This window comes from Carassius carassius, chromosome 42 (assembly GCF_963082965.1).
Source record: "Carassius carassius chromosome 42, fCarCar2.1, whole genome shotgun sequence".
Classification (NCBI taxonomy): Eukaryota; Metazoa; Chordata; class Actinopteri; order Cypriniformes; family Cyprinidae; genus Carassius; species Carassius carassius.
In genome coordinates this window covers 25,233,851-25,244,793 of record NC_081796.1, presented here as the reverse complement: position 1 = coordinate 25,244,793, position 10,943 = coordinate 25,233,851, and the positions used below count along the sequence as shown (strand labels likewise).

At 36.1% G+C, this 10,943-nt stretch overlaps 2 protein-coding genes across 2 annotated transcripts in view; one reads left to right on the top strand and one right to left on the bottom strand.

Annotated features, from left to right (window-relative positions):
* LOC132124416 (uncharacterized) overlaps positions 1–3,306 on the bottom strand; it is a 6,058-nt gene extending 2,752 nt beyond the window's left edge. Inside the window, exons 1-3 of the mRNA XM_059535411.1 lie at positions 3,141–3,306; positions 2,206–2,250; positions 51–337 (exon numbers count right to left, since the gene is read on the bottom strand). Coding sequence (XP_059391394.1) covers positions 51–337; positions 2,206–2,250; positions 3,141–3,171 — 363 coding nt within the window. The 5' untranslated portion in view covers positions 3,172–3,306. The remainder of the gene's footprint in view (positions 1–50; positions 338–2,205; positions 2,251–3,140) is intronic.
* Positions 3,307–7,362: 4,056 nt separating this feature from the next.
* The window catches only part of LOC132124349 (SH3 and multiple ankyrin repeat domains protein 1-like), a 48,544-nt gene continuing 44,963 nt past the window's right edge, over positions 7,363–10,943 (top strand). Inside the window, exon 1 of the mRNA XM_059535352.1 lies at positions 7,363–7,758. The gene's annotated coding sequence lies outside the window, so the exon portion shown is untranslated. The remainder of the gene's footprint in view (positions 7,759–10,943) is intronic.

Here is a 10,943-nt window from a genome sequence, read left to right as displayed (position 1 = left end):
AGAGAGAGAGAGAGAGAGGGAGAGAGAGAGAGAGGGAGAGAGAGAGATCATGAGAAACAGCAGGAGGAACACAACAGACGATCATGAACGTTTAGGATGGTGTTCATACCCAGTACAATGAGTGTGAACGGGTCACTTTCCTGATTGTCCTGCCCACATTTATACGACCCGTTGTTTTCTGGTGTCACTGCAGTAAGCAGCATTGTATAATCCTTATATGATCCTTGTACTTTTCCATCACGATACCATGTTGTTGGTTTACTCCCTCCTTCACGGTTACAGATCAGAGTGATGTCATCTCCGACATACACCTGTGGGAACTTCGGCCGGAGTAACACTGAGAGGAAGAAAACAGACATATACAGTAAGAGACAGATCTTAGGTTGTCTGACTACTTTTATGAAATATGAATGACCGATTGATTGACAATAATTGAAAACTCCTGTGATTTATTGCTGTTTGCTCTACAAAGATAACTGGAGTACTTGGATAAGTTTGCATCCTAGAATGGACTTTCTGTCTTTCTTTCAATTTATCTATGTATAATGTATTTATTAATGCCTTTATTTATTACAGTTTTTCTGGATTGCTAAAACACTAAACCCCTATCTCTGAACCAAATTTTCACTAGCTTAAACCAGTTTGTCGAATAAAGCACTCTTTCTGCTAAACCTTAAACAGGCAGTTAGTCTCTTTTTGCAAAACTTTTATCACATTCTCATTCACTTAACACACTGTGATGCTTTTTTGCTGCAAAATGCTAAACGCAAGTAATGCACAGTTGTCATCATTTATACACAACGACTGTACAAAATCTGAGCCAGAGTGCACAAGTGGCACAGATGACTGAATAATGATACTGACAATAGATTGAAGCAGTATGAGAAGAAGAGGAGGATGAGGAGAGAAAGAGTAGGTTTAGTGAGTTATCAAGACTTGATCGGTCACATCAGAGGGGTTTTTCTCTTTGTCTAGTAAAAAAGACTATTTTACTTGTGATGTGGACAAAGTCCTCAAGCTGGACTCAAGCACAAAGACATCATGCTGACACAGAATGAATCTCTCATTGACCCTGATTTTACAATAGCATAACTTACAGTATTTGAGTGTACTGTAACATGCTATTCATTTAGAGTCTTATTTCACCTTTTTGGCCTTTGCAGTTGGATTGCAGTATTTTTGCAGTATCTAAGTGCTGGATATATACAAACATTCAGAACTAATCAATATTATTCTTGCAGTACATACAATATATTCAACTCACTCAATTGCAATTACTATATACATTTTTACAGAATTTTATTATTTACTCAATACAATAGAACTTTTTTTCTGTAATGTTCTGGATGCTGTGTTCTTCATTTTTCTCTGTTGTGTCTATTGAGTGTTTATTTAATTGACTCATGTGTATCATCTGAGATCACTGCTTGATTTTAAGTACAAGTGAAATGGTTTTGAGTTGTGTTTAAGGTTTTGAGAAAATGAGTGATGGTTTCAAGAAATGTGTTTCAGCAATTAAGTAAAAAAATGTTTTGAACAAGCCATAATTATACATTATTTATTTAAAAAGTCAAAATTTCGCCTTCTTTCTGATTTCAGTTTGAATGAATTGAGATGTTTTTTTTGCCCCTGCATCTTCTGTCTTCTGTGTAAATGCATGCGTTGGTGATTATTTAAGGGCTGTGGCTTTGCTGTCGAGTTCAGTATAGTTTTCGACTGTCTAATCGATGTGAAACGTGATCATGGGATTTTGATGAACATACACTCGAGCTGCTGAGATTCCTCAGAAGGATCTGTAGATCTTAAATTCATCTCGTCTGACTTTGACGAGATTATTTTGAGGAGTCAGGCTGTTCAATCTTTATCAGACACACCCTGCTACGGCCACTCGGTCCCTCTCGAGAAACTACGGCTGAACTACTTTACACCAGGCTGGAAGTGAGGTATACTTCATATACACAAGACATTTTAAACATGTGACTTTAGAAATATCAGATGTTCTGTTTTGAAGTTCTGGAAATATCCACTGGTTTTTTTTTCAATGCTGTGTTCGTAATAGATTTGATATGATGTTAAATGTTTTTATTTTTCATCAAGAAGAGCTGATAATCTTTATTTGCTGATCTTCACCACTTGGACTATTTCAGTTGATCTGGCCATGCACACAATCTGTGGATGTGTGTGTAGTGAAATGTGGGTATTTACCTGTTGGTTTCTGTCCCTTGCCGTCCCTTATCACAGCCAACAACACTGTAACATAAAAAGATAAATATGATTATTTCTGGATTAAAAATCCTCAGCTTTTATTTTAATTTGAAGCTTTATTGTCATTGAAACGAGACAGCCACACCCTGTAATGACTCAAGAGTCACTGTCCGCTGCATTTTCAGGGCTGTGGAACCAGAAGTGTCTAAAATCCAGATAAACTGTGACCACACCAGAACATCTGAGATGTCATTTCAAAAATATGTATGTGTCTAACTACATATCTCTCTGGAAGACTTTTTCTGACTGGTCAGTTGCAACTTACATTGGTGAAATATTTCTGAACAATGACTAAGGAGTTATAAAAAAAAATAAAATAGACATTAATTACTCAATAAAATGAATGACTTTCTTTGAATCACAGCAAATGTTATATACTGTATATTTGTAATATTTAAAAAAATGTAATAATGATCTGTTTAAAAAATTTAATAATGATTTTATAATGATACCACAGCTGTCTGAAAGTTGTTTTTGCACGCCTTTAAAAACATCTCTCTCTCTCTCTCACACACACACACACACACACACACACACACATACATATATACATACATACATACATATATATATATATATGCAAAATGTCTGTAATACAAATCTGAGTAACAGCAATGGCATGTGATGTAACCAAAAATAATATAATTCATATTTACAGTGATGTTTGCTCTGAAATTGGATTATTTTTTGGAAAATTGTCAACATTTATCACTGTTTAATGCCAGTATGTTAACCAGACGAACAAACTTGTTAAGAAAATTTGCCTCTTCAGTAGAGTGGAAACTGGCTTGAAATAAACTTCATATTTAATGTAGTAAAGAGCAAGAGCTTGTCAAAGTGTCTAAGACAGTAAGATGATGCTGAATGTTTTTTACCTGCTAGTATCAGCAGAGACCTCATGTCCATCAGCTGAGCCGAGCCAAACCGCTCTGTCTGTCAGAAAGAGAAATATGACCGTCTGATGGACAGATTGATCAGCTGCATGTAGGACTTTAGGGAAGTGCTTTACTGTGTTTAAGCTTAGCTGAACAAGTGTGTGTGAAAGTTTGAATTATTTTAGTTGTTTTTTTTCTTATGGCACATAGAGCGACACACCCCTCAATCACACTGAGTCAGCAGTGTTTAACAGCTCATTTCAGCTGTGTGTCTGTTCAAGCATGCACTGTTGCTTTTAATGTACAATTTGGTTGTTATCAGACAATGCTATTTACAGAACGTGTCATAGTCATGTAGATGGTCTAGTAGATGGTACAACTGAGAGGCTCAAACCCAAAATAACTTTGAAAGAAGGACTTACTTATTTTATTGCATTATTAAGTAATGAAAATACAGTTTTTCTCACTAGACTTTTTTATGTTGAAGTTTGTTAAAGCACATTTAATTTGGTCTAACTTATAAACTATCTATTTAAACAATTCTGTTAATTCCCATCGATACTATTTTGGATATTCTAGAATATTGTTTTAATGATCATCAAGAATGCAGATTAAAAATCTTATGAATCAGTAATTTAGGTGCTTTCTTTTACATATTTAGCATTTTAATCATTTTTGTTTTTTTGCCTTGATGTTCATGTTAAATGCTCAATGTGGTGTGACAAATTAATTATACCGAGGTTTAGTTATTCCATGCATGCAATCTCTCAATATATGTGAGATTATTAAAACTGCATGTATAATTATGCATGAATTAACAAAATGCTGTTTTAGATGGAGTTTAGGACATGTCTATATATTTAGTATATATTTATGCAAAATTTATCGCTCAGGAAAGTATCTTTGTGCTGACCCAATATTACACTGGGTTTATGTGTGTTTTATTATTATAATTATTATTATTTAATTAGTTAAAGATGACCTAATTAACCATTTGAAATGCTTGTTTGTTAACCTCTGTTCAGCTTGTTCACAGATCCTTGTTAACTTTTGAGTTTTGTGTATTTTCATTTTTGGCAATGCAATTTCCTGTGAAAGTGTTTCATGTCTTAAAATTAACCACACTCTCATTTTCAGTGAGCACACTTTTTTTTAGTGCTCAGCAGATTATTGTATTTCCTTAATGTGCTGTAGTGGTTAAAAGCCGACAAGTGCTGTAAAATGAACACTCAGTGAGTCATTCAGATGCATTTGGGCCGTTTTAGAGTATGTGGTCTTGATTTTGATTTTACTTGGATTGATGAATTTGCATGCAGTCCTTTCTGACAGGAAGTCCCACAGGTCAGTGGCATCCACTGGAGAGCAAAGACGATGTTTGGCATCTCAACAGGACTCAAACCGACACTTAACCCACAGCAAATGTCAGACAAAAATGTCAAACAAACGTGTTTAAGGTATGCATTCAAAATATGTATGTGGCCCAGTGTTTCCACCTCTGCAAAGTAGTGAGAGTAAATGAATAGATTATGAATATATTATAGAATATATTACATCTGCCACTTCAGCGTCTATGATTAATCACACTCAGTGTTCAAGATCTCAAGCTATTCTATTCTATTCTATTCTATTCTATTCTATTCTATTCTATTCTATTCTATTCTTTAATTTCTAAAAACTTTGGAAGTTTTCTCAGTTTATTCAAGATTAGTTCCTAGTTTTTTGCTTTTTTTGTGAAAGAGGAACTTGCATGACAATGTGTGTGTGCGTGTGTGTGTGTGTGTTACTTTCCTGTGGGTTTCCAAGAATAACCAGTGATGGTGTTCTTTATTAACATAAACATGTTTATTAGTCAGCACTTTTATTTTGCTTTAGATTAAATCATTTTTGTGTTTAATGTATGTTTAATGTGCTAGTTGAATGTTTTGCACAATAGTGCACCTTGTACATGTTTAGGAACATTCTCACATGAAATGAAAGAAGCTGTTCAGAAATGATGGGATGATTACACTTTTGTTAGGGGATGAAAAATGTCATTTTGGCCTCATGAAACACCACTTTCTATGAAACCTGGTAATTATTTGATGGCCTATTAAACACATCATTTTCAGTGGTATTAATATTCATCTTCCTTACATTTAAACTTGTGCATTTAGCAGACAATTTTGTCCAAAGTTACTTGAACAAAAGCAATTAGTCACAAATCGATCTTAATCTATTATTATTATTAATATCTATATCGGACTGAGGGTCAGTGATGTGGCCTTAGACATGTTGGGGATTTTTGAGGTCATCTCAGAGAATAAGCAATTCCAGTAGTTTGTTTTTAATGTTAAAACAGTCCAGGCATCTTTACAATGCTTTAAGAATAGAAAGAGAAGGCTGCAAATATAGGTTTTGTTTTTACTGGCCAGTCTTAATGAGTAGTGTTGAATAGATCAAGTATCACTATTATTATTGCTTATTCCACATTTAGACACAGCAATGCGATGTGCTAGTGCTCCAGACATGAATAATTCATCAAAGCATGTGTCTTCTTGGCCAGTTAACTTGTAGTAATCCCACAGATCTACACTGAACCCGATCTATAACTACGGACCTGAATAACTGACTTGGATCTGTAAGCAACCACCAAGCAATTACACAAACTCACTCTGACCACCTCAACATCAAGCGAGTTTTGTAAGAAACCTCTCACATTTTCTTCATAAATGTCAAAATCTAGTTTATTAACAGGATGACTAAGTGTGATCTAGCCTTGAGAAGTACTTGAATAAATTAATTATACATCCTTACGGGTAATGTGATTAATTTATATGCAAGATGTTACGGTTTTGGTAGCACGGCACGTATGTAAATGGTTTCAGCTCTGTCTTCATGTAATGCATCAAATTCATATTATTCGTTTGAAAGCACACAGATCAGCTCTGTTAGAAGATGTTAATGCATAAACTAGTCGAGAAACCAAAGTGTTTATCAGCTTCATCGCCGAGGTTTGATGTTATAGTGAGAGGACGGGGTGGGACTTGGGTCCATTTGAAAAGTCAGAAAACAGGACAGCGGAGGGGAGCAGCATGGCCTGATGCTGACAACATACTGGTCACATTCAGTTCTGTTTTGAACTTAAGAAAGACATGCTTTAGTAATTAGGCAGCAGGATTGGTTTTATGTGGCTCTAACACTGTGGCAGACCAACTTATAGACGCCTGAAAATAGAGAAGTACTGAGAAAACCAACTCTGAGGACTCATTTGTCCCCCGACAACTCACTACTCACAGCCTCAGATAGATAGATGGATGGATAGATAGATATAGATGGATAGATGGATGGATGGATGGATGGATGGATGGATGGACGGACAGACAGATGAATGATAGATGATGAATTTTTTTTTTGTAATTTAACTAAATCTGAGATAAAATAAAACAAATATTAAATGAAAAACCTAAACTTAAAAAAAAGTTTTTTAAAATAATTTTATAATTTAGAGTGAAAATAGTTGAAAATATTGAAAACAACTATAAAAATATGATTATAAATGTTATTAAAAAAAATAAAAAATATAAGAATTTAAATATTTCTATACTGTACAAAAACCAAATCAACATAAAAATGGAAATAAAATGAAAATATGAAAAAATAAAATAAAAGCTAATTTAAAATATTATTAAATACAATAACAATAATAAACAATACTAATAGAACACTGGTAAGGAGCACTTACTCTAGCTTTAGAGGTTTCAGGCTCAACTATGAGCATGAGCACTAGTGATAGTGATGCTTAAATAATCAAATGACTCTAATCAGGAAGAACTCTCAAACAGGTCTGATTTCAAAGTGGAAAAAACACAGACAGACTCTGAAGAAGGCAATGTTCTGTCTTCATCAGTTCGGTGAAGGCCAGTCATTCTCTCTTACAGTTTTGCGTCTCGTAAGTGTATCTCAAGTGCTTGTTCTCAGTGTCCTCGTACAAACCTTGTGGGTGAGAGATGATGATTAACCTCAGCGTGAAGAGGACTGGTGATGATTTCTGCAGTTTAATTCACCACAGCATGTGCATGAACGCACGCAGGCAGGCTAATTACTCCTTTCATTTTTCCATCCATGACCCAGTTCTGTTTAAGCGTGTGTGTGTGTCGGAGTACGCCAAGATTTTTTTTTTATACATGCACACACACTTAAACAAACATATGCATGGATGTCCTGCATTATACATCTGAAACATTTATGTTTTCCTCTTTGGCTTTCAGTGGTTTCCAAGCATAACAGATGACTTCTTCCCACAAAGCCACAGAAGATCCGGATGAAACCCAAGCTTCAGATGCGAGCCAGTTTGATATGATAGGCCATGTGTGTGTGTGTGTGTGTGTGGAGAGCGAGGCTGGAGGGAGGAGTGTTTGAGTGCATGACAGCAGGATAGATCAGAAGAGAGATTGTTCCAGTGCTGAAGGTGATCCTGCATGGATGCAGTGCCTGAATGTGCACGGGAAAACACACTTATTGTATGACTGTTTGCTTTGGCTGTGTCTCTCTGGACCTTGTTCTGCCCTGCTGACCACGTGTCTCTGGAGCGAAGCAGTTCTTCTGTGCTGGAATGAGGAAGCTCAGGCTGAACAATCAGGTAATTCCCAATTGGATAGTGCATCCGATAAAATCCGATCTGATAGAAACTGTTGCATGCATGTGACACCCGGGATGCTTGAAAGATGACTTTTGAGAAACTGTTGCAGTTGTGCTGGTGTGCATTAGCAGGAATGTGAACTGCAGAAGCTGTATATGCAGCGCTTTTGACTTCAGTTCAGTTGTGCTGATGGTGAGTGGGTGAGGAAGTGTGTGTGTGTGTGTGTGTGTGTGTGTGTGTGTGTGTGTGCTGTTTTCCTGGTGTGAAGGGCCTGCTGAGAGCAAAGGTACGTCAGAGAGCATGACTGTACACTTTAATACTTACATAGGAAATCTGTATAGAGAAAGCGTGGACTGTTCATGTGTGTTTGAATAGTTTGGGCTCAATTGGAGATTCGATTTTACTGCGGTTTGAGCTGGATGTGATCTGTAGCTGTGTATGTGTTTTAATGAATAGAATTGTGTGCTGCGCACATAAACTATGTTCATATTTCTTTCTTTCTTTTCTTTTTTTTCAAGCAGGGACTGTCAAGATCCAAAAAGCAGCATAAAAGTAATTAATATGGCTACTTTGCTATATTCTAAGTTGCAATGTAGCTTTGTGTGAGGAACAAGCCAAATAAATGGTTTTTCTGTTATAACTTCATTAAAACATGCAAATTTATCTTGCTCGAACACTAGAGCATTTAGAACATGGGTCCATCCATCCATCTATCTATTTTTTTGTCTGTCTGTCATTCTATTTGTCTGTTTTTCTCTTTTATCTTTCTCTCGGTCCATTTCTCTGAGAGGAACATGTGTGTTTGTGAGGTTTAAAGTTGTGGACGGACTGATGTCTTTGTGGAGTTTCTCTTGGTCTTGTGCACTTACACTCATTCTCGTGTCCTAAGCTCTTTCCCATCATCATTTGTGATCTGTATCTCCTCGTCCCTGTTTTCTCTCCTCCTCCTCCTCCTGTCTTCTAGAGCGCTGACCTCCAGTATGTTGCTGAATGAGTTCACGGCTGTGGGTTTCCTCCTCATTCGGGTTCCTTCTCTAAAGCTTCTCCTAATTATTTGGGCTGTTCATGTGTGATTTCCTGTGTTAACTCACTCTGAGTTATCTTGTACCAGTTTCGTGCTGTTCATACTATTGTCAGTTTTGATAGTTAACATTGCAGATTAATCTTAATGTTATTTATTTATTTATTTTTTTGCAAATAAGTAGGGTGTTTATTAAAGGGTTAGTTCACCTGAGAATGAAAATTCATCCATTTTCTACTCACCCCGAAGCATCCTAGCTGTACAGTATGTGACTTTCCTCTTTAGGAATAATCCAATCGAAGTTAAAATAAAACTGTCCTTGTTCTTCCAAGCCTTTCAACGGGGGTAAGCGGGTGTTCAGAAGACATTAAATAAAGTGCATGCATCTGTAATAAAACGTCCCTCACATGACTGCGGGGGGTGAATAAAGCCCCCCTGTACCAAATCCATGCATTTTTGTAAAATAGATATCAAGATTTCAGAAATAAAAAACACTTTTTTCCCCGCTTCTGCTCACTGTGGGGAACTGGAAGACGTGCAGGCGGATGTTGTAGTTTGTCAGCGTTGTGTGGTTAGTGACGAGCATGGAGAGAGAGCAAAACAAAACATGCATGGATTCGCTACGGAGGGCTTTATTCACTCCCCGGAGTGGAGGGACATTTTATTACAGATGCACGCAATTTATTTCACGTCTTCTGAACTGTTGACAACAAACACCCGCTTACCCCAATTGAAAGGCTTGGAAGAGCAAGGACAATTTTAATATAACTTTGATTGGATTACTCCTAAAGAGGAAAGTCACCTAGGATGCGTCGAGGGTGAGTAGAAGATGGACGAATTTTCATTCTCGGGTGAACTAACCCTTTTAAATTGACTGAACAATTAAGCATGTAACAATCATGCAATAGTTGTTTTAATAGATTATTGAAACTTCTGTGTACATGTTGACATGTAAATCTTATCGTAGGAAATTCATGCTGGAGAGTTAACCATTATGTTTGAAACTAAACAGTGCATGAATATTTAATGCCATAAGAATGAATGGTTTATTATTGATTGTGCATATGTTGCTGACAGGCACCTGTAGCAGTGTGTTGAGTCACACTCTTCACCTTTGGCACTACTCTGAATCAGAAGTTCATCACCCAGAGCTAAAAGTGGCCTTTTACTCAAGATTAAATAAAGACTTTATTCCAAGGTTAAGCAATCTATGAAAACCCCTCATACAGAAAATGTTGGTTATGCATTAGTATTCAAGGAAATAGTTTTGATTCCTCACACTTCAGTTAATTTATGATCCGCTGAGTTTCCTCTGTTTGTTCACCGCAGGAGATCTATCAGCTTCACACGTGTGTTTTTGGTAGGACAACAAGGTGTGTTAATTTTAGCAACACTGGTCAGCGGTGTCCTCAGTGCCTTTTCTCTTCATGTTGATAAATACTCACATGCACCTGTATTTTTCTGAAATGCATCCTCGCATCTGGATTGTTTTGAAAAAGCAGGAGAATTACTGGGCGTAAAATGATGATTGGTCACGTAGCTCTGTAAGTGACTGTATGTGAAGTGATCAGAATTATGATTAAACTAATTAAAAAGTTCCTCAGACTTAATTAAAGAAGGGGTCAAATCTAGAGAGTTTACAACCATCCAAACTAGTAACCAATCAAAGCACCTTAGCATCCACATTGCAATACTCACAACACCCTAACATTGTGACGCAAAAGTTTGAGGTTTGTAAGATTCTTTTTAAAATAAAACAAATTCTTTCCATTAAATTGGCCGTTAAGACATTTATAATGTTATAATGTTTCAAATAAATGTGTTCTTTTGAATTTTCTATTCATCAAAGAATTTTGAAAAATAAAATGTATCAGTTTATCAGAATATATCAGAATAATTTCTGTAGGATTGCGTGACACTGAAGACTGGAGGAATGATGCTGAAAATTCAGCTGTGCACCACAGGCATAAATTACTTTTTAAAATATAGATTTAAATGGAAAACAGCTGTTTGAAATTGCAATAAAACTTCCTAGTATTTCTGTTTTTACTGTATTTATTTATTTTTTATCAAGAAATGCGGCCTTGGTGAGCAGACGAAACTTCTTTCCAGAAATTAATAAATGCTACCGACCCAAACTTTTGAATAGAATTGTGTATCATTA